General features: G+C 38.7%; 1 protein-coding gene across 1 annotated transcript; it reads right to left on the bottom strand.

The window, feature by feature from the left end:
* Nucleotides 1-1,006: 1,006 nt before the first annotated feature.
* On the bottom strand, nucleotides 1,007-23,724 carry BCAR3 (BCAR3 adaptor protein, NSP family member). Its single transcript, XM_084291424.1, has 10 exons — nucleotides 23,569-23,724; nucleotides 11,693-11,821; nucleotides 10,207-10,649; nucleotides 9,027-9,127; nucleotides 7,306-7,943; nucleotides 5,365-5,480; nucleotides 4,076-4,247; nucleotides 3,825-3,936; nucleotides 2,707-2,919; nucleotides 1,007-1,865 (listed from the first exon to the last, which is right to left on the bottom strand). Exons 1-10 carry the CDS (start codon nucleotides 23,650-23,652, stop codon nucleotides 1,678-1,680), a joined length of 2,196 nt encoding a protein of 731 aa, XP_084147550.1. The 5' UTR covers nucleotides 23,653-23,724; the 3' UTR covers nucleotides 1,007-1,677.
* Nucleotides 23,725-24,905: the final 1,181 nt, after the last annotated feature.

Below are 24,905 nucleotides of genomic sequence, written 5' to 3'. Positions count from 1 at the left end.
AATACTGACAAAACTACTTATGTAGTTTTTGTTTTGTTTTAATTAGTGCTTTTTTATTTTAAAGCTAGAAGTTGGAAATGTGATCTGTGTATTTTCTGCTAAAGGGCCTGTGGTTTGTTTGCCTGGCTAACAGCCTTGCAGGTCAGTAATAACACTTCCTGGTAAAGGACTGAATGTTCTTTTCATGCTACTGTTTGTTTTTCTAAAACCAGGATTTGCTTCCTTTGGAGGCAGGTTGCTTTCATGAGGGATAGTGCAACTTGTTATGAGGGTTATTAAGCATAGGAAAAAAGTCATCTGTCCTTGCGTAGCTAGTTATAAATCACTTCTTCTAAAATTTTGAACGTGAATTGTCTTAACGAATCTTACATTTTCTAGTAATTTTTCATCTTTTTTTTTGTGCACATGTTGATTTCTTAAATGTTAAATGCTCTGTTTTAAAATAGTGTTCTCTGTTGAGAATATTTTCATGGAATAAAAAATCTTTTCATGGTCTAAATAATTAGTTTCAACCTTTTTCTTCTATTAAGATTGACAGGGAGACTTAGAGCAGCCCAGCCTAAACAGGAAGTTTGTAACCTGCTGTTGTGGTTCTAGAACCTTGGCACTGATTACAGATGGTGGGAACAGAATGCTACCCTTTTGGTACTGGTCATTTTTCTGGTTAGCCTACTCGCTATTCCAGTACTTTCAAATGCTGTAACATCTCACTCCAGAAGCAGGCATAATGACAAACAGTAAATTCAACACTAACCATAGTTCTTGCCTAAATATTTGTACAACTTCTGAGAACACTGAATCTGTATTTGACGAAGTAGAATTTGCTGCTAAAGCATTTTTATGTAAACATCATGCACCCTGATTATCTATGAAAAGTGCTAACAACTTACCTTTTGCTGTCATCCAAGAAAAAATGTAAGTACTGCTTATCAAAATGATTCACATCCATAGATGATGAAGCGAGTTTACCACATACATACACCCACATTTAGTTGTATTGGAAAGCATTTTAATCATTTGGATTATTTGTTCTCACCATTTTATCATTCATTTCCTGGCAGCATAGCTGTTGTACAGGCTCCAGTAAAAGCCAAAGTCCTACAGATTGTCTTAAAAAAAAACACTTTTAAGTTGTCCCATCACAAACACAACTAATTTTCTACTTTCATAGGTAATGTGAAATTTAAGCCTTCTTTTGCAGTCACAGATCATTTCTTCAACCACAGTATGCAAATAATTTTGCATAAAGATAGACTTTAATTCACAATTCTGTACATGGTGTTTTGTACTCAGTTAAGGAATATTATACAACTGAAATTTTCTGCAGTGTCACATAGTTAATCTATCACTTCATTTACACTATTTGCTTCATTTTAATATTAAGAGGCTGATGCCCCTTGTTGAAGACATTATGAAAACATTGCAACACTAGAGAAATACAGAAAGCTGTAAAACTATCTTACAGGGATAACCTACCTGTTTAAAAAGATTATTAAATGACTTGGTGCCACAGTAAATAAATAATTTGTTTTAGAAATCAGTAGTTTTAAAACAAGTGTGCATTGTGCAGTTAAAAGTTCTAAACATCTTGTGAAATGCAAGAAATTTGTGCAGTATCAAATTACCAAAAGAAAACTATGGTTATTTCAAGTATATCACTTAATAGTGTTTAGAGTCTTAGATATGTAATTGTTCCACCTGCTTCACCAGAGGAGGTTCCAGTTTTCGGGAAAGTGCAGTTAAAATCTGGCTGAATTTCTCATATCTTTCATTTTGATTAACTTGTGCTCCTTTGCTGCCCCAGAGCAATCTCATCTGAAATTCTGTCTTGAAGATTTCACTCATCTCTTCATCTGGTTGGAAGCCTAGTAAGTAAAAAAAATCCCACAGTATCACCATCAAGCAAGTTTTTTTTACTTCGAAAAAAATGGCTTTTAAATTGCATTCCCTCCAATTAAGATAAGCTTTAGTGCACTGGTTTCTTTTCCACAATTCTTTTAACAAGCTAGAAGACTGGTGAAACTCTTTTCCTTTTGTCATATCCCAGTACCATTCAAATACTAGGATAGGCTTTCCTAGACCAACTGTTATGGTCTAGAATAGTCATTATAGCCTGTATATAATTGTCATTATAATCATAGCCTGTAATTACTGATGTATACCTGCTGCCTGCAGAAGTACTTACATGTCTTCCCCTTCTCAACTTTTTCACTGCAAGTTTAAATTACAGTCATATTACTAACACATTGCTGCTTTCTGGCTGCGAACAGTCAAGATCTTGGTGTTGTATCTTGGTCTGCTGGTAAAGAATTTTACTGTGGTGATTTATTTGCAAAGATAGGAATAGGAATTTTAATTGTACAAAAGGCAATAAGGTATCCTCTGTCCTTCCTGTACTTACATTCAGTTGCTAAAAGATTGAGCATATTAAGTCCTGAGACCTTGGAGAACATTTAGCAGAAATGTATGCTGTATTGCTTATTGTAGAACTATAGTGATGACTAACTTGCTGTCTGTTTTTAAACAGTATCCATGGTATCCCTAGCCTACGTTTCCCGCAGCACATTTGCTACCATCTCAGCTTCCATGAAAGCTGAGAATTTATTGCAGTAACTTCTATTGTCACTTAAGCTAAGATCTTATTCTTCAGACATAACCCACACATTCTGTTAACGTGCAGGAGCATCTCCTGCTGGTGCTCCCTACCTTCCAGCATCCGTTCTGCGGTCAAGCTGTACATTTCTGCATTCTGTGCTATTTGTCGAGCTGTGATCAAGTGCTTGAGCATTATTTCACAGCTTTGGTCACTGCTTTCCCACAGGTCCATCCCTTCAAAAATGACAGCTTGTCGCTCCATTAAGGTAACAAGAGGCATCAAGAGTGGCACTGTTATGTTGTTCTGTGGAGAACTGATCATCTCTGGAATACAGAGTAACATACCATATCATCAGACATTGTAAAAGTGCTAACTGAAGAAGGTGGTATAATTGCAATATTCTTTTCAAAGTCAGAAACTGGTGTTTGTCTCCCACTTTTCCTATTAGCACCTCACCTCAGATGCACCTGAGGAAAATAGCCAGGATAAATTAAGTGTTGGAGAACTGTAATTGCTACAGGAGAAGGCTCTGCTGAAATACTGGTGGCACAGAGATTTTAAACATGCTTAGCCACAACACAGTCTGTGGGAGCAACAAGTATTCCTTCTCTAACGATTCTTGTAGCCACAGAAATGTGCAGAGAAATATTACCTCCCCCTTACACCCCTATGGAGACTAGGGCAGAAAAAAAAACAAAACAAACAAACAAAAAGACCGATGCAGGAGCAGTTGATGTGATCAGAGGAATTATCTGACTAACCCATTCTTTGTATTTCAGAATTCATCTTCTGATCCTACAGGCAAAGCTTATAAAAAGCAAAAGCTGCCAGAAAAAAACTTTTTCTTCCCTGTATAGGACGAGGGAGATTTTTGTCCCGTCTTTGAAGCAAGATGCTGCAGAGTCATTCCTCTCAGTTTCTGCTCTGCTGCATCTTCCACAGAGGTGGGTGTGGGGTTGAGCAGACATGTTACATTCACACAATGCTACATTCTACATGGATGCACGCATACAAGCACATGCTCATGTGTGGCTGGCAGACTGTTTCCTTCTATTTCATTGTTTCATTCTATTTCATTAATCTACATTATATAAGGTCATGTAGTCAATTTATGATACATGGTTACAAAACAGCAGCTGCCTCACATCCTTCCACCTGCAAGTGGTAGTGGGGAGAGGTAAAAATATAAACAGAAACCAGTATCATTCTTGCTCACTCTTCCACTCACCTTGTCCTTCATGCAAAGCTTTGCTAAACGGCTTCAGCTGTTTTTCATACATAATGGCAGTCTGAGTATAATGATGTCTTAAAGAGGTCCAGGTTTGTTCTAACCTAGTGACCTGTTCAAATGAAATAGGAATATCCATTTTTTTACTTCAGTAATTCACAGAAGAAACACACTGCTACTGTGTAAATTAGTTAAAATGAACCAACAAACAACTCCATGTTTTGGAACATAAAGTGAAAGCAGATTTTTACCTGTGGCATTTCCAGTGCTTTCATAATGGCAGAAAACGCATACAAATCCCCCAGCGAGTCCTTCAGCTCCACTGCGACTTGGATGATCCTGTTTAATGTTGCAGCTCTGTCTTCTAGATTTCCTGTGCAACCCAAGATATCCACAGCTATTCCTATTGCCATAGTATTATGCCTGCAAGTGAAACAATTTGTACTGCTGGTTATTAATTAGTAAAATAATAATACATTATGCTGTACATTAATTCAGAGAAGATCAATTCAAAGGTTTATTTCAACATTTTGTGCCTAGCAAACATACTTATTTGCGCTTCTTAAAAACATCTTTGTATCAAGAGCAGCAGTGCCATTACACAGAATATATGTTTTTCCAAAATCATGTTCTAATACATTCTCCTAAGATACTAATTACTATTGTGCAGCCAGATCTCTTGTGGTACTCTGTTCAAGGAAGGTAAAACCTGGTTAATGGCCTGCCAGTGTTGTAGGACAGTAGTTGTGAAGTCCACTCAATAGTAAGCACAGAGCATGGCTGACTGCCTGAACTAGCCAAATGAGTTACTTTTCATTTCACTCCACACTTGAGTATGTCAAGCACACTTTATAGCATGCTAGCTGGCTGGCTATCCCTCACGTTTTGAACACAAAGTTCTGCTTTTTCAGTTCAGTCATGCGATGAATGACTGAACCCTGTAGAAAACAGCTCCACCCACTTCCTGTTGTCCTCCACACAAATCTTGGGATCTTCCCCCTAAATTTCAGCAGTTGAACTACTGAAATCTGAATCAGAGAAACTAGATCAGGATAGAAGATGCTAATTATTATGCATTAACTTGTGCAGAGGCTTTACAGAAAACTGCCGATCTCTGGTGGCTTTTTTTTGTTTGTTTGTTTTTGTGTTTTACTTTAAGGGCAGTTCTTCTGCCCTTTTCCCCAGTTGCAGAAGGTTATTATCGTCATTCTATACCACAAACACATGCTCAGATAGAACATAGGTCCTCTGAACTTTACCTAAAATCCAAGTGCTTAAACGAGAGCTGAAGATGTTCAGCAGATCTAGGACCCTGCTTTCCATACCATTTGCCTTTCCCTATATTACCAGGATGGAGTTGCCCTATGATCTCAAGGAATTTATTTTTGCCAAAGAAGTGATAAAGTATCTCACTAAATTATCTTCTGTACACATGAATTCAGAAAACCTTGCAAGAGTGCATTCTTTGAGGAGATGTTGAGTGCAAAGCAGCAATGCCTTCACCTTCTGGCCATCTGCCCTGTGTAACAGGAACATTTACCTTTCAATTAGGTCCAGACGCAGTTGGTGTCCGTAAGGCAGGGTAATCAGTTCAAGACCAGAGTTTACTCCCATAAGCCTCCTTATTTCTTCAGAAACTCCCAATATCCTTGCCACCTGACAAGTGCAAAAAATTGTGTTTTAGTTTTGAAACTTTTTTTAAAATAACAACAGAACTACCACAAACCTGCCCACATAGAGGCAGTCCAGGCTAGAGCAGGACACACACAGCTGAGTGTACAATGTTAGAACAGTCATCTAAGAACAACTTAATTAACTTACGGACAGTCGGTGCATCATATAAGAAGGCCTTTTTTCATCACAAAACTAAAAACATGTGACCTAAATGCTGTAATTTATGTCTTTCACACCCAGTAAAAGTTTCGTATGCAAGCTCCAGGAAATGCGGTGCTCTCTTGTCCTGATGCTTAATCAACATGGTACTGCTTTTTGGCCTTAAAGTACATGCACATTACACAGTGTGCTTTGCTCTCTTCATTTCTAAAAATACAACATTGCAGAGAATTGTTGAGAACTAGAGGGTTCTCATAAGGATTAATCAGTAAAAGGACTTTTGGGAGGACACAACATTGAGTGCCTAATGAAGTCAGTATGGAAAGCTGCCACCCTCACCAATTTGTCCTTGCTTTCTAAACAGACAGCATTAGTTACTGGTTATATCAGTAACAATTAGATATGATAATTACAGGCAAAACTAAATTAATATAATGAGAGATTATCTGCTGGATAATCTGATGGCTGTACATCGACACATTTACAAACCCATCTGCCTGTTATTTCTGATACATCCATCATCAGGCTTTCTTGGTTATGAAAAGATGAAAGCAATCTGTGTCACAACAAGCCTTGCTGGTGCAAAATCTAGCACTGTCGAGAAACCTGTTTCTCTCCTAGAGAAGCAGGAGTGTGATACAAAGCCCTTGGATACACCCTGATTGCAACTACTTCACAAAGATCCCTCCTCAGGCATCCAGGTGGCAGACATTCACTGCATCACTAAATGAATGGGTGCTTCTTTCACAAATGAAATTTTCTATATACATATTATATATATATATATATATATATATATATAAAAATGCTATTATTGAAGGGGAAAACTGAGCTCCTGGTACCACAAGGAGGACTACAAATTTCAGCCTTATCACAGATCTCAGTACAAAGCATTCATTTTGGCCCAGTTCGCATGCCAATCTCATTGTATCATACTGCTCTTATCAGTGCAATAGTATGCAACAAGTCACCAGTGAATAAGTCACTGGCTCTCAGCTCCACAAGAAGACGACAAAATACAGACTTCTCTCTACCTGTCCCAGCTAGTTACTGTTCCTGCTCTAAAATACAAAAATCTGGATCTTTAAGACACTCCAGTGCCTCTTAACTAATTGTACAGGCTCCCACACTACCAGCAGGCTAGTTTCCTTGGCCTCATTCCAGTTTACACATTTTAAAATAAGGAGATGGTTACTGGAGGAAGGCTGCAAACCCATAGGCTCCCCCTTCATACATGAGCATCCTGGAGAGCTGCTGTCCTGCTCTAAGCTAACATGCCCCTTCAGCAAGTTTTTCTGAGTCACCATGTGTCTGAAGCCTCATGTAGCAGCAGCCAACGCTAAATGAGAATCAGATACACAGCAATTGACAGGAGATTAACGAGATGTATGGAGCACTGAGAATTTGAGTCTAAAGTCAAAGCTGCTGGAAGGCACCTATAAGCCAAAGGACTTTTTGGCCTTGTTCTTCAAATGGAAAAACAAATCCCACCCTAAAAAGTCCTGTAAGCAAGTCAACAAATTTATTACAGTAGCTGCAAATCTACACATTAATCTTTTCAAATCAACGTTTGGAAAGTCTAAGCTCATACAATATAAAATATAATGAAAAAAATCTTTCTAAAATTACTTTTTTTTTTCTTTTTTACCTTGCAGTCCATCCTAAGAATATGCTGTGCAATAACCTTTGGATTGTTCTTGGTGAAAAGCTCCTTCACTCTTCTTAACATTGATGTTTCCAATGGCTTGTTTTCAGGAGGAAGTAGTTTGGATTCAAAATCATTTGGTTTAAAACTAGACACTGTCTCAAAAAGAGGTGCAGAAAACATGCTGTTGTCTTCAGCCATCTCAGTTGAATCTTCTGAACAATCTGCAGAGTTCATTGTAGGGTCATCATCCAGGATCAAATAGCTTGTTTCAGAGTTCCTGAATGAGTGTGTTCCCTTCACCTTTCGTGTCAGATGCTCCACATAGCTGTTTTTCTGACACAAATGTTTTGTTGCTGGAGGATCTCTGGCAGGACTTAGTTCACAATAGTGTCCATCTGAACTGTGGGAAGCCACAGGAGAATCTGGGGCCTTTAGCAGGGATGCTTTGCTGGGTTTCGGTGGAGGCTTTGGACAGAGCTGACTGTCTGATCCTCTAAGAGCTTCCCCTACCTGCGTCTCAGAGGTGACTTTCTGAACACATGTTGGGCTTAGAGAAGGTTCACTGCCTGTTCTAAATGCAGGAGAGCTTGGACAGGAGTCTGCATCTGCTTCAGGTAATTGAGAAGGATGTCTTGAACCTGCAGAAGAAAACAAAAAGAAAAAAGAAGTTACTATTTTTATGGTACAGTGACTTAGAAGGCCAAAACATATACAATTCCTGAGGAAATTGTCCGCTCATGTAAATTATTCACTGATTAAATGTATGTGAAATTGTATTTTGAGGAAAGAGCTAGCCAGCAAATTCCATTCAGTTGCTGATCCTCCCGAAATCCCACATACACAGAACAGCTGCACTATAATGTTATTCTGTGGTAATGCTGACAATAACTCTAGTCCCTGCTGCATACATGGGCTATAATGTCAGAGCTGGATAGCCTCCATGGCTTAGAATAAGAGGTTTCTATGTAACTTGATCTATGCTATAAAAACAGAAACTTCCAGCCATACCACATAAGAGATGAATCATTTCTGAGAATGGTAAGTTTAAGATGAAAGGAAAGTTTCCCAAAGTCAAGCCTGAGCACGTAGTAAGGTATGGAAGGAATGAATTTCAGGGATGCTCATCTCTTTGCTGAACAGTAGCTGATTTGAAGATCTGAAGAAATAGATTCATATACTTCTGTGTTAAATATTTATGCCTCATACTGTATTCATTGCATACGTAAACCTCAACATCCAATACAAACCTGAACCCTAATTCCCAATCTCAGTTCTCACTGCATTTGCTGGTATCTACAGCTAAGTGGCTTTACTGCTTGTTCCCAAGGAACTGCTCTCAAGGAAACACGGATTTCCATGGAAGTGAATGCTACTTAACAGACCGTTAGAAAGACGTGAGACAATTCTTATGAAGCACAAGCAAGGACACGAAATACTGTTGAAACAAATATCAATGCCAAGTGTAGCTGTCATTTTTTTGTGTGTGGAAGCCTGCTGAATTGCATGCTGAAGTAATGAACTAGCTGGCACACTGGAAATAAAGAATCTGTTCCTGTACTGAAAGAGCAATCAGTGTATTAATTCAGCTTATATAGGCCAATAAGTACTAACTGTATATACAGTACTTAGAACACTCTACAGTCTCACTCTGGTCTGAAGTGTAACAGATCACCTGGGAGCTCACCGCTTGTGTGTGTAAAATGTGTAATTACAAAACATACCAATCAGCAGGTAGCTCTCCGACTGGTGAGTCTTTAAAGGGAATCTTTTCTCCAGAACATGATCCAAGCTAGCTGGCTGGCTACCACTTTTTTCTTTGTTTCTAGGGTAGACAAAAATGCAAACACAAACATCAATACACACAACACGAATATATCAATATATCCAACAATCTTAATATACCAATCTAACTGACAGAACATATCCTAATCATGGCTGAGATCATCAGCTTTCTACTTGGGCAACTTGTAAGATCAGTACTTCATGCTGGTATGGTAGCAATGAAATGGGCCATATACTGTGTGAACTTCCAGCATTTATGAGGGTGTTTCTTTGAATGCTGAGACTTTTTAATGGAACATTCCATCTGGACACTGAAATTAGTAGCCATTATCCCATACTTGGTATTTTTATTGCAGCAGGAAAATACGGAAATAATTAGTAAAAAGACTAAAATAAATAAAAAGACTTCTCTGAAGCAGCAAGAGCACAATTTTATTTTAACCCTTCAGTTCATACTAGTCTATATTTGCTAAGCAACCGAAGAACATGTTGCACTCCTGTTGTGCTTCCAGAGTCCACACTCACTCTCACCCTGAACTCCAACTGAATTATTCCTTCCCTCTCTCCAAAAAGCATCAATCTACAAATAGAGAACCAGAGACAAAGCTAACCCTTTGGAACTGCACATGAGCATCTTGTTTTTCCATAGATATTTTCAGAATGCAATTATGCACTTATTTTCCATGCCACTAGAATTTCTTAATTTTCTAGGCTAATCACATATTCAAATGGCCTTCAGGAAGCACTGTTTTGTCATTATTCCAATGCAAATAGCAGCGTAAGAGCTACCCTATAAAACTGGGGCATGTTCTCATTCACATAAGGACTGCAGAGCGCAGCCTTGCCACTTAAGTCATAGCTTCATCCATCTCCATTTATTTTACCTCCACAATGTATTTTATATTTTCTAAAGATCTAGCACAATAACCACCATGTAGAGAACATCTTAACAATTTCAGGAAGTTTCAAATAAAGGCTCTACAGTATCTTTCGCTAAACATCAGCAAACCCTGACGCCTAGTCCTTCCATCTACAGTCAGAATGAAACTTAACATCACCTACACTGGAGCTGATGGAGTCACCTCTTTTCACCCTGTAAGGACAGAAAAATTAAAGTACCTCATAAGATTTCCTCTGGGTATGCTCTGCTCCTGCGACTGCATGCTGGATTTACCAAGGCTCAGTCTTTTTGCAGTTTCTGTTTTTCCTTCAGTTATACCTTCCTCTTTTTGACGGACTGGAGTTACGCCATACTTTTCTTCTAGACACCTGAGAGGTACAGTCCTGTTGATAGGCTGAAAAATAATTGCTCCACTCTGCTTTGATATTGGTGTGCGATTCCCAACGTAGAATCTAACTAAGCCAGGGATACTGTCAAAACTTTCAAGTTCAAACTGATACTGAACACGGCAGTAGGCTTCATTGAACCTTAGAACTGTTCTGTTGATTTTAAAATGCTGAGAGGTATTTTTCCACTGACAGGTAAGAACAAAGTTCCCAGGACTGGAAAGAGAATCTCTAATGAGAAAATCTCCATCCCTCTGAACTAGGCCTTCTGCCACCTTTAAGGAAAAAGAACACAGAATAAATGATTTAAGAATCAGGAAGTCGATCACCAAACAACAAAATATTCATACACATAGGACTTAATTTAGCTACTCTGGCAGGACAAAGCTAGAAAATATTAAGCAACTCATAAAGCATGGTAGAAGAACATCTCTGATTCTAAAATGACAAGCTCATCCCGCAGTATCTGGAAGGACTCAGTGGAAAATGCCCAGCAGTCAGAAGCATGACCCACTTTTGCATGTACAAATTTCTTCTCATTTGCTAATAGAGTTTAAAGAATCTGAATATATAGTCACACAAGAGTTTAGAAGTCATTACTGCAGGACCCCAGGAACTGTCCCTTCATTGTTATCTTAAACAACAAGCTTTTGTTTTTTATTCTTCATGAATGCTGCATAAAACCAGGAAGAGTCAGAAAAATCTGTTTTAAGTTAGTCCTTTGCATTTGATAAACTGTGCATCTAACAGTAAGTTGAAAATGTGACTGCTGTGCCCGCTCTTGTTATGTACACCGAGGGCAGCAGGCAGCTTGAAGCTCTGGTGAGAGCTGGGTAGGAGAGAAGCCTGCAGGTGGAGCTCCAGGTGCCCTTGCAAGCCAAGCTCCAATACAACGACAGCTTTCACATACTACTAACCACAATCGATCAAAATGAAGTTACCGAATAGATTTATATTTTTCCCTCCCCAAAATCTGATACACAATAAAGAAAACCAACAACAGCATTTGGTTCAGTACAATGATACCAGTGTGTCTGAACTATATTTGGGGATAGCATTCTGATATAAATTCCATTTCTGTCTTTATTCAGTGCAGGAAAATCCTGAAACATATATTCCACCAGTGTCTGCCCTGAATCCTTCATCAACCTCATTTTACACCGAGTGGTGATAAATGCAGCTTTCACACTAAGAAGGCACTACATTTCTACTAAATTAATGGAGGTATCACAGATGTGTGTAGTACCTTAGTGCAAAATTCTTTAAAAGCTCAGAGCACTCTTGGCAACACAAAGATGAGAATCACAGAATCACATACCTGCCGAGGAATACGTCCATGGTACCAGGCATGGCTACGCAAGTCTTCGCTACTTAACTGCAGTTCTTCCTCTAACTCCTTCTTCAGTTTTTCCGGGCTGTTGTCCATAACTTGCCGCTCCTTAGAAAACTGCAATAAAAGATTAAAAGCTTCAGCTGTGCCAAGTTTAGTCATTAACATTTTACCTAGGTTATAACTTCCATCACATGATCTGCACTAACCCACTGGAATGCAGGTGGCTGCTTTTAGCAGGCTGGCCTGGCTTCAATATCTAGGCTGTATTTTGCAAAATCCAGCATTGAGATAACGTGATTGTTATACACTGCACAAAATGCAGCAGTGATCTTTCTCTATACCAAGCTAATAATGACACACCTGCAAATCATTTTTCTTACTTTCTCTTCCCAGTAAGAATTTTAACAGTACTTCACTCAAAAAGTGGAGTTGGACCCCAATTCCCTACTTCAATATCCTTTCTCCTTTTCAAATTTCCATTTTAAATCCTGATTCTTTTTTTTTTTTTTTTCATTTTTATATCCTTTTGGCCCATCCAATTAAAAACATTCCATGTTCAATATTTCTGTTGTACTAAAAATAACTTGACTCTACCAATGTAAATTTTCACCCTTAATGGGCTTACTTCTAAGGGTCACTAAATCTGCATGCCCAAGATGTTTCCCTTCTTATGGGAAAAAAGCTCTTGTTGTCCCCTAGCCCCAAAAGCACAAGATCTACATGGAGATCTCTCTCTCACTACTATAAAACTACTGTAAGATTTTCTAGAAAATTTCCATCTTCATCTCTTGGAGTACAGTTTCCATGCTGGAACGCTCCCATCAGGGCTCACTGGTCCTTCCCATGGATGCAGTGCTACTGCTAGTAAGGTCATGTGCGTATTTTCTCTAGAGATTTGTCAAGTATTCTTTCATAAGCACTTAGTGGAGAAAAAGTTCTTTGGACCTCCTTACATCCTCTCAATGGTCAGGGACTCCCACCTCAATGTTACTGAAGAGACTTAGAGTAGTTCAGATGGAAAGGACCTGCAAAGATCATCAAGTCCAGCTGCCTGAGCACTTCAGGGCTAACCAAAAGTTAAAGCATGCTACTGAGGGCGTTGTCCAAATGCCTCTTGAACGTGGGGAATCCACCACCTAAGAAACCTGTTCCAGTGTTCGACCACCCTGATGGTACTGTGTGCAGAACTGCACACAATATTCAAAGTGAGACCACTCCAGTGCTAAATACAGTGGGAGAATCACCTCTTTTGACCGACTGGCTATGCTGTGCTTAATGCACCCCAAATGCAATTCACCCTCTGGGCTGCCAGGGCACACTGAGAGCTTCAAAAGTCTAAGGTACTCAGCAGAAACATGCTCGTGGCCGGCAACATGCTGCTATGCTGAGCAAAGAATCAGAGTATGCTCCCCATTAAAGGAAATAAATAATAATAAGATAATTAAAAAAGAGAGAGTGGCATAGGCATCCAGTGGGAAGGTAGATTAAAATGCAGCAGTTTCCCCATGGCATCACACTTTTTATCTTGGCTGTGGATACGAGCTACAGCTTAGATTCCCTTCCCTGACACACTGATGTAAACATGCAATGTTTCTTAAAAAGGAAATGAGAAAGCCATTGCTCACCTACCAATCCCATTTTTCTCATGAACACTGCTCTCTATAGTGTTTTCCTGTTGGTGTTGAATATTCCTACCACCAGCTGTGGGAGCAGGTGGCATACAGTTAGCACCACTTTCAACAATCCTCCCTGCAATTTTAAGTAGACTGAATTACAACGGTTTACTAGACAGCAGATTTTTGGAGGAATCATGCCAGAAGAGGCATCCTGCTGCCAAGGCTATTTAAACATGCTGAGAGGCCTGAGAAATTCTGAGATAAATTCTAGTTCACTCTATTTCTCTCTGATTTTCTCAGAGAAAATGATGGTGATTTTTTTTTTTTTAATTACTATTATTATTATTTTTTTAAGATAAGCTCAAATGAGTGTAGTATCTTACAAAGAAAAAAGACAAAAACAACCTGGTGCAGGATCACTTTTCACTAACTTTGCTTCTGTGAACTCTAACAGGGTGGTATTTATCCATGCAAATTTTTAACAAGGAACAAATCCTTTGTGCTCTGGTACAGTCAAGGCCTTTCACCAATTCCTCCCAACCCTTTCAAAGAGGAAAAGTCTGTGCTGGAACAAACCACACCACATGACCTTCACTGCAAGCAATTTTTCAAAAACAAAACAAAACAAAAACACATGGCCAACATCAAGAGATAAAGGTACTGGCTGTAGAATGAGTCATGCAAGACACTGTGGTGAGGATTCAGATCTAAAAACCTAACAAAGTATTAAAACATAGTCAAGTAAAGTCAATAATCCCCACCTCCACTTCAAACTTCTGTGAGCTGTCTAGCTAACGTAGCTAAAAAAAGAACCAGTGGCACATGCCTGCCACCTTTGATTTCCCAACTCAAATGGCTGGCTACCCAGCTGGCTGGCATTGATTCCAGAATTAACAGTTAGCCATTTCACTGCCACATCATACGGAGTTACGGAAGGCATCATAGCATTTACACAAGCTGAGGGGGTAAAGGTACAGCATGCAAACTTAAGAGTAGAATTTTCAAGAGCACCTGAGCCACCCCATTTCTGTGGAAGCAGGTAAAAAACTTTCCAAAGTCCCCTCTCCAATTTAAACAATAGGATTCAGTTGTAATGTTATACATATCTTTTACATTCATAGCCATGTATTTTGCTGACTTTCTCAAAGGAACTACTACTTACAGATGAACTATACTTATTACAAAAATAGTATTTAAAAGATATTTTTGACTGAATAACTGAATAGAGATACTAAAACAAAACTGGTTTAGCAAATTGTTTGCATAATTCCCAAAGCATCTCACTGGTAGACAAAGCTATTGTAAGAGGCACACGCTACAGCATACAAATGCAGTAACTGTGTTTGCTTAGGAGAACTACCCAAGAGAATGTTATATATGGAGTGGTAATTCGTGTCGAGGAGATGGTTGGTATTAATAAAGAAGGGGGAGATGTGGGAGTGTGGCCATGGGGGTCGGCAAGCCCCGTGGTTGATGATAACATCAGACTCTTAACGATGAGGCCATCAGGAATGTAAAAGCGTTTAGAGGGAACAAAGAAGGGTGATTCAGGACACTCCGTGCCCTCTCGGGTTGCTTGTTCTCCACCCATTAAGGCATGGAAGCTTCTGGATGTTTGCTGTTGCTGTTACATCCAAAGTCGTTTGACCAATGAAAAGTTGTTTTGAAAAGGACTGCTGTGGGGAGAAGGGTATAAGAGGGGAGCCTGTCCTCAAGATTAAAAAAAAAAAAAAAAAGGCAACACGATGTGATGAAGTTATGTCATCAATAAGCAGAAAGAAGGAATGAAAAGGAACAGGCTGGCGGAACGGAGACCAGGACAGGAACAGGCACACTGATTGCCTCATGCAGACAGGTTCGGCCAGACTCAGCAAACCGCCCAAAGCAGCTCGTACAGCAAGGCGCTGGGAATGGGCGCAGCGGAGCTGGAGAGAAGCTGGAGCTGAGAGAAGCGGAGCCGCGCACACAGCTGCCCCTCGCTGGTAAGCAGCTGCGCAGTATGGGGAATCGTACGTCCTTAGGGACAAAGTCCTGGTAACCTTACGGCTTATTCTCCTTATTGACAATCGGACAGTTTATGAGCCTGAAATACGGGACCAAACTGAGGTCAAGGTGTGGGACTCTGCAACTAAAAGCGACAAGGTTGCAGTGGGATTGCTCGGCACCTGGCGAGCAGTCTCTGAGGCCTTAAAGAGCCGTGTGGGACCACAGTCAGACACGTGTGGTTTGCCAGGCAGTGAGGGAGCTGCGGGCTCGTTCACTGATCCGACTGCTATGCCATCGGCCCCCCCGCCGGTACTGCCATCGCAGGCCTTTGCTGTTCTGCCCCCTGGTGACCTGAACGTGCCTTTTGACACAGGCCCTTTTTATTGGCCTTGAAAAGGAGATGGATATGCTTTTCTTCGATTCGGGAAGAACAGGACACATAAGGCCCAGAGACCGAGTTGCTTGACAACTTGAAGCGAGACGTATTGCTCAAAAGGAATGGAAAATGGAGACATGTTTGTAATTAAGAAAAGGAATGGAAAATTGAGACTCTTAAGTCGTGGAACTTAAAGGATTGTTTGTTACCTTTTCTGATTGTACATATGTATAGGCATACTCGGGTTTAGTATGTAAAGCAATGTTCTGTATATTTAGACTGTTTGATGTTCCTATGTGCATGTTGGTGGAGCATAGACTCCCCGCACACCCAGTGCTGTTTACTTGCCTTTTATACCTTTTATAAATATTTCTTTTATAAATATTATTAAATTCAGATTGAGTTGAGACTTCATTTATAACAAGGAAAAGCAGTAGGTTTTTGCATATCAACTGATTGTACTGATATAAATTATCTTAAAAACAAACAAACAACAACAAAAAACAGGCAGATCCAAGTTACATCTGAATTTCAAAACCAGCATAGAAACCTAGAATTTCTGGTGGTTGAATGGGTTATTTCACTACTCCAGTGAATGTAATGAAACATATTACACTTGAATTACATCTAGCAACACAACATGAAAAGCATGTAAGGAATCCAAACCAACTAAATTGTTAACATTCACAATTACTCGTTAAAAATCACCATGGTTTATCACTCTGAGCATACTCTGTTGCCAGAGGTCAGACATCTCCTGAGATGAAGCAAATACACTGAAGTAAACCCTTATGCAGCTCTGAACGTAGTGGAGAGCTCCTGCAGCTAGCACACATCCCAAAATATGCAGGGGGCAAGCTGCATAACAGGTAGGCAAGTTCAGTGATACCATGTCTTCCTGGGCAGTGTCTTTGTTTGAGAGACTCATTTCTCATATAAGCTAAGTATGTTAAAAGAAAAGTGTGAATGATAAATTGTCTGTAATCATACCAGCCTATGCCTTTCTATTCTAAGGGCTATATATCCAAGGCCGCCCATCCTGCAAGAATGTCTGCACACACTCAACTTCACATCATGCTCAAAATCAGCTCAGAAATAGCCTACACAATCATGTTAATCTGTAAGCAAGGAAGAGAGTCAGCTTAGAACAGCATAGTTAGCTATTTCAATAGACCTGCATTTTAAAAGAAAAGGTGATTTATTCTGTGCAACGTGATGCAGATACTGCAGCCCCATTTCTCAATAGGTCACAAAACCTGAATGTTAATGGACAATAATGGCATGATGTACATTTTCACTAACTTCATAGCAATAAACCATTTAGTATTATGTCCTCAGTTGATGTCTTTCTCTAAGACACTTTGTTGGCTCCTTCCCAATGACAGAAAGAAAACCGAATTTGCATTTGAAGCCTGAGAGTGAAGTGGATGGTAAAAAGCAGTTAACGAGAAAAAAGAATCTAGGGCAAAAAATTAAAGACTTAAGTATATTCTGCAACAAAACACAGCTAAGGCAAAATAGGGAAGTTACCAGTCTAAGTATGTCAAGACTTCCAAATAGTAACAACCCTGTCAGAAGTCTTTGGAACATTTACGCAAATTAAATCAGCAAGTCTCTTTTTATATACAGATGCTTTCATTGACCTTCAAAGAGCTCCCTGTAAGAGGTGCTTTCCAGAACTTCTTGTTCACATTTTAGTTGCAATCATTTCAGTCCTGGTGCCAGTTTAAAACATTCCCACCATGCTGTTTTTTTGTTTTGTTTTGTTTTTAAAAACAGATCTCTGTAAGAAAAACAGTAAATATCTCTCAATGCAGTATTATCAATCTTAGTGCAAAAGCCCTCAATCCCACTTACATAGCTGATGGAAAAAACCCAGAGAGCTAAGAGTTTGGAGATGGAAAAAAAGTCCAATCAATACAATTATTTTAGTGGTTTTAATAAATGCCACAGAAGTTGATTATATTACACAAAGTACTTCTACTTCACAGCCATTGCATCTGTAAAAGCACAGCCTGCTTTTAGTTAAACAATGTCATCTTGGTGTTTCATAAGGTTTTACATTTTTTCAGGCAAGTATTAGCCCAGAGGACTGAAAACTGTAAAATAAAGTTTAAAGAAGTCAAACATAAAAATACAATCTCGTTGCATGTAAATTTAGAGAGGACTTGACCTACCACAATATGCTGTACCCGTGACACTTGTGAACCCATGTAAGGAAACCTATAATAACCTGTTGTTCATGCATCCAAAATGTTATTTCCATTTGAGTAGGGTAGTCGCCAAGGGAAACGTGATATATCAAGCTTGTGTCAATCATCCTAGCTGAATCTACCTCTCTAGATTAGAATATTTTTTACTTGTGCTGAACAGTCTACTGTATGAGTTTGGAGGTAAACAAAAGTCCCACAGTTATTTCTGTTCCCTAGTGGCACTGGATTCTTTCTCCAGTTCCTATCTGCATCAACGCCAATGAAATACATGTAATGTACCAGGGGACTACTGAAGCAGCTGAGAGGAGAAATCACATGGCTTTCTACATATATCCCTGAAGTTGTATTTTATGCATTCAGCTTTCATGGATTACCTCGATTAAAACCAAATGACAAACAAACATAATATAAGTAGGGGATGGCCTAGACAGAAAGAAAACTTCTTGATTTCTGACGTGATTAAGAGTTGTTTTCATTTATTTTTAAACAGTTTTAATTATGGAAGGAAGAACTTTACTACCTAGACAATTTGAAAGTGGTTTAAAATCTGTCATTTTGGATCTGCATCATGTATTTCATTTCTGATAACAAGGTATTTCACATAACCTCTCCTTGTATCCTCCTGGCAAAGCATTATTTAGTCAAAGCACAGCCAAGGACTGTTACAGATACCTTACCAACGGTGGCTGCATTTTCATCCAAACTCAATTATTTCCTGGTGCTTTGCACAGCTCTGCCAGCTGGTGTTTAAAGTAGCCCAACAGGCAGCCTTGGAAGCACATGATTTTCAGTTGCCTTGAAGTTTTGAAAACAAACAAGAAAAGCAGGAGCAGAGAGAAAAAAGAAAAATGAGGGATAAGTGAGAACAGCTCTGTGGAAATGACAGCGTGACCTGATTGAGGAAGTAAGTCAAGCCAGCACCTTTACTAAACTTTTAATAAATATACTAGATCTTTCTCAAAACAGACCTATGATAGGTTTCTCCCAAACACATCTTTTCTCCAACACTGGAGGCCTGCTACTTTTGCTTAAGAGCACCATGAAGTGTGATCTACAACTTCCTCTTGTAATATCTAAAAAAATAAAACTAAAAATTCACTTTCAAAGAAGGGAAATTTTAAAGAAATTCTTCTATTTCCAAAGCACTAGAGAGCAAACCTTAATCATCATGATCATACAGAAAATGAAGACGTTCAAGTTCCAATTCTGAATTAAAACATACATCACTGCAGAAATTCCTGAAGTCTCTAACCCTGGACTCTTGTGATCTTGATCAGACTGTATGTCTGGCGTGACAAGCATTTTAAAATATGCAGTTATATACATTTATAAGATGTTTGATTTTATTTAAAAGTACAATGTATCTTATTTCATTTAAAACTCTACTAACCAGCCACAAGAAACAGCAGAGTTGAACTTGACATTTAGAATACCCATGCAGAACCACTCTCAATCTTTGCTTAAAAACAGTCTTGTTGGTCTTTATCTTTTCCTGGCCAGTGACTTATTATTTTGTACAAGAGCTTACAAAGGGACGAGAATACAAAGATAAAGTTATTTCAAAAATATTTTTTGAGAAAGTACTAACAGAAAGAAGGTAGTTTTTCAATTCAGGAAAACATTTTCCGATTAACTTGGACATTTTGAATGACAACTGTGGCAATGTTCTTCACAGGGGCAGTTTTCTCTAACCTTCCAGACTGCAGAAAGTTCATGCAGGACTATAACAAGTGCTATGTTAAGTAATGGGAGGTGCAAAACAGACAATGAAGGTCTCCTTGCATACGTGACTGTCAGTTTCTGCAGGATTTAATTTTTATATTCTAGTGTCTTAACTGGTTGAGACATAAGCACAGCAAAAGTTTATGTATTATTTGTTCTAAGACATACAAGAGAAGTCTAGAACTAACCAGAGCCCTGAATTAATATAGGAGAATGGCAGCTTTGAAACCACAACATTTCTGCGTGGTTGTTTAGATACAAGCTGAGAACTTTTGAGGTTACTGAGGAAGATATAAAAAAAACCCACCATGACAATTTCCATTATAACTGCAGTGGCTCTTTAACATCAAATAAACTCCATCCTGTGCATGTCCTCAGTCTGCCATTATAAACAGCATAATGTAACCTGCCTGACATTCACAGAAAGTAGCTATTCTTTCTTAACTAGTGAACAAGGTATTTGTTTGGGAGGAGGACAATAAAAAAGGCTTTTATTACAGGCTTTTAATTCACTCTAATGTCAACTGAAGGCAAGAGAAAGAATTTCAGGGGACCCTGGATCTACCTTCCACTACAAAACTACATTGATAAAAACTCCTTAATTTTCTAGGTGACCACATTCAGAGCGAGGAGGACAGCTTCATTTCCAGAACATGGATCCTGAGAAATCCTGAGTGTAGATTTAGTCAAATCCTAATCTCATCACTCAGTAGCGCTGGGGATTTTTCCACTACATGTAAAAGATTTTAGAAGTTGATTACTTCTTTTGTTTTAATCTGAAAAATACCTAAACAAAATGTACTATCAAGAAGTTAAATGCTGGAGAATGTTCCCATAGCAGTGAACAAGAATCCCTTACAGAGAAACAATGGTCCCTTTACTATCTATATATGTATGAAAGAGAGTATATTGCAGTGAAAAATGGAAAAAAGAGACACACTGTAAGACTCACCAAAAACTCAAACCCTATGGCAAAACAGTGAGGAGTCCAGGCAGCTACACAAAGTTTCATGCCATTTTGATAAGTCAGTGTCTCCCATCTGGCCCTCTACAACATCCACAAATTTAACATCAAAAGGCAGACCCATAATGCTGGGTGGTGATGACTCGTTAACTCATGTTATCAAGCCCAACTGCCTCCACATGCAAGCTGAAACTGGATACACAAAGCCCAAGGATGCCAGTGAAACAGATTTAGATCATCACATACTGAAGAAATATTAATTAAGATCTACTATCTATAAAAAGAGTTTGCAATTCATCCAGGATAGGAGATGGCACTTGTAATAAGTAGTTGCTTATAAAAGGCTTCTTACCCATGCCACATTCATAGCATTAGTACATTGCCCAGCAGTGAGACAGATCAGCACGCTTGAAGTTTTAAAACTTGGCAGTCCCAATAATTTGAGTGGCTTTCCCTTTTTGCACAGCTTCAGCTGAGGGTGAATCACAGCAGAGAATTAAGAATTAAAGTATTTGAACATCACAGAATCATGGCATGGCTTGGGTTGGAAAGGACCTTAAAAACCAGCCAGTTCCAACCCCTGCCCTGGGCAGGGATGCTACCCACTACATTAGGTTGACCAGGGCCCATTCCAACCTGGCCTTAAAGACATCAAGGTCTTTCTTTCCGATCATGACGGCCAAACTAACTAGAACAGCAACAACAAAAATAGTAACTAACTAACTAAAATTTATTGTGGCAAACATACCATTATTTACACCACTTGCTTCATTTTTAAAACACTGTTTATTACTGATTTATTCTTAACTCTCAAAAAAGGCAATATTTTGGCTCCAAAGTGGTGCATAGTCACAATTTATCATTCTCTCTCCATAGTTCCACCTCTACACCCCAAATAGAAACCTTAAGCCTTAAAAACTCATTATTTTCCTGAAATACAGAAGCTGACCTTAACTGTAAACAGCTATTACAAACAAATGGGATTGTAAAAGGTACCGACACGTCATGAGTGAAGAATGTTGATCCAAGCCGAGATCTTCTGCACTGATTATTGTATTTTCTATTAATGTACGGGGAACTAAACCAAACTTCTTGAGATCTTAATTTCACATGCTAGAAGTACAGTGAAATGCAAGTCCTGAAGTGCTGAACTTTTTCCTGTGCTGTGAAGGAGCACAAAGAACCCTTGAGCATGGCCACATATCACTTTCAATTAAATCAGCTAATGTAGTTATAATGAATTTATCTTGATGCCGTAAAAAAAAAAAAAATCTCTCAGATATAGCTGCTGACTTTAACATGCTTATTTATGGATCAGTTTGACATTTAATTACATGAATACTCCCTATGAAAACAAAGAATTAATCTCACCTAATTACACAAACTGATTTTGCTTGAAGTGGTAGGTTTCCACAAATTAAGACAACTTACGCCAAGTTGTTCATACAGTCCAAGGCACTGTGGCACTTAATGGCATATACATCATTTGGCCTCAAGGTGAGAGCCTTACTTGACTTTACCACCAGCTGTTTCTATACCTACAACCATTTTCTCTTAAACAAATGCACCCCAGTTTCCTACCAAAGGACTTCTTAAAATACAAGTTCATCGGATTCATCTAATGCTAAATCTGCATTCTGGAACACATGCATTCAAATCTATTTTAAATGCTGCAAATCTCTTTAAATAGAACCTTATTTTTGAAAGAGTCCAGCTGTATTTTTTTTCTGCATAAAAGGTTTTATTTTTTACCATCCATATTGCGAACACTATTAATGTTTCAGTTTCTTTACAGACCATATATATTGGACCAAATGGAAAGTTGCTATGACAACACCACCGTTATTTTAGGTATTAGGAATTCATGCCAAGTTGAACAAAGGGCATGCATGGTCAAGAACAACAGTTTTATAACTGTTCTGACAGCCAACAATAAAACCCAATCTCATTTTTGAAGTTTTAGAACAATACAATTTTAAGCCTTGTGTTTGAAATTCTAAAGAAAATGAAAATTACAATAACAGGACAGCATCTTCAGCTCTCCGTTCTCATGGAAACTTCTGGTATTTGTCACAGTCAAAGAGAAGACAGTCTGATCAAAGTCACTTTTTCAGTATGCCCAGAAGACTGATCCCCACTTCCCAATTTCAGAAAGGGACAGTTAGAAGGCTGAATCGCTGGGCATCAGAGAGGTAAGGAATGGTTGTTCCCAATCTGTAAATGCCTCCATCAAAAGTTGAAAGACTATAGGCTACAAGACAGCAACCTTAACATCCTTCCTCATTGTAGGCGTGCCAGAAAAAAACATACATATTAGACAGTGACTTAAAGAGCTGACCATAATTCAAAGAACCATTCAAGCATAAACCTTAAATAAAAAGATTTAGAAGTTTAGGTGTAGCTTACAGATCCTCAAAAGTTATCGCCTAAAAAAAAAAACAAAAAACCAAAACCCAAAAACTAAGTCACCTAAAAGTAAATCTACCTGATTACAGTACAATTACCCCCTTCTGAAAACATAGCTCTAAATGTTTAAAAAGACTTGTTCCTCGCATATAGTGTGCATTTTGTTCACTTTAATTTTAGAAGTTCTGAAATACAAGGTCAAGTCCAAAATTGTCTGAAGGGTTTTTATAAATGAGCTTCTGAGCAAAGTTGCCTATATTTTCAATAAGCAGGTAAAAAAAGACAGGGAACCAAGTGATCTGATTCCCATTCTGAAAGCTTGAAACTTTGCTAAAATTATTTTCAACAAGTCCAAAGCCAGGGCATTTTCAAACTTGCAGTTTCAACATGAAGATAGTCGGATTCAGGCTCATAAAACTGAAAGCTGTTTAAGCTTCTCTCTGAGATAATGGTGCATTGTGTTCTTTAGAACAGAAACGCACTGCATCCATCCATCATATAAACACTTCTGAACAGAAACTAAGAGCATTACAGACGAGTGTACTGTTTATTTACTGTTATTGAAACAGGGCACCTACCTTGACTCTGATAATAGATTTACGATGATAAAAGCAGCAAAGTGCTGCAATCAGCATTTGAAAAACATTATAATCCTTTGGCATTTTCAGTTCTTCTGCTCGTGTGTCCTCAAGACTGAAGATGAATGGTCACTCTGAGTAGTTTTCAGAGGTTTAGCAAGCTCTTTAGTATGACCGCTGCCTGCCAGCGTTGCTACACCCCCTGCTCACGTATCAGTCTGGGACGCTTTCCACAGCTGAAGTTGATACTATCAATTCAGTCACCACTGTCATTCTTGCTTTCAGCATGCCACACAGAGTGTGCCAGAATCCTCATGTGATCTGTTCCACTCACCCAGTGAAATCCTAGCTCCTCTATCTTGGTATCCCCTGGCTCAGAGCTGCATTTAAGACACCAGCTCAAGGCAAACTTCTCGATGAGATACAGAACCTGATTGTCTCCCTGTGCTGGTAAAAGCTTAATCAGTTGCTCCAGCCCAGTCATGCAATATTTTTATCTGCATCATCAATAACACCTCCAAACACATAAGAGATAACCAAAGAGGAAAAGCAGTTGATTAGTGTTTGACAACTGTTTGTTCATCATACTCGAATAAGATTTACATCCTTAGAGTTTCAGTAACCAAGGAAAATGATAAATCTGTTTATTTTTAATTAGGCAGTTTCTGGCAACCAGTCCTTGTAAAAAAAAAAATAAAAAAAAAATAGCAAGAAACCAAGGCTGCCAACATGGTCAGTATTAGTGGAGTAACCAAGGTACCATTAGTAGTTACAGCTAACACCTGACAGCTTTAGCTTGATGACAGTTCCATGGGATTGTGCAATTTACTAGAGAAAGAAAAGATTAAAGACAATCTGCTTTGACAAAGTAAAAATGAACACCAAAACAAAATAAAAACAAGTTATATTTGCACCTGTGATTTTATTCTCTTGGATACCATGCTCACACATGGAGATCACCTGCAAGATTGATACTATTCATATATTTCATCTGTAATTTTCAATCTCTTTGTGCTGTGGAAGAGAACTAAAAACCGCACAACAGTTTCTTCTGTTCCACGCTTCTAATCTTCCTCTCTTACATTCTGCATTCCAGTGACATTCCAGAATTTATGCATCACACTATCCTTCTCCAAGGATACAACTTGATCACAGATTGTTTATGGAATGGGATGGGCACATTTCTGCACTGCCTACTTAAGCAGCATTCTTTTCATCCAGGTGAAACCTCAACTGTTCAGCTGTGTCTCAGTTTTCTTACTCCTACCAAGTTGCAGAGACTACATAGTTTAGTTCAAGCATAATTTGTGTAGTTCTTCTATAGCTGCAAAATGTTT

Source organism: Netta rufina, assembly GCF_964035555.1.
Source record: "Netta rufina genome assembly, chromosome: 8".
NCBI classification, from domain to species: domain Eukaryota; kingdom Metazoa; phylum Chordata; class Aves; order Anseriformes; family Anatidae; genus Netta; species Netta rufina.
Note: the sequence above shows the minus strand (reverse complement) of the source record. Positions and strands in the feature narration are given on the sequence as shown.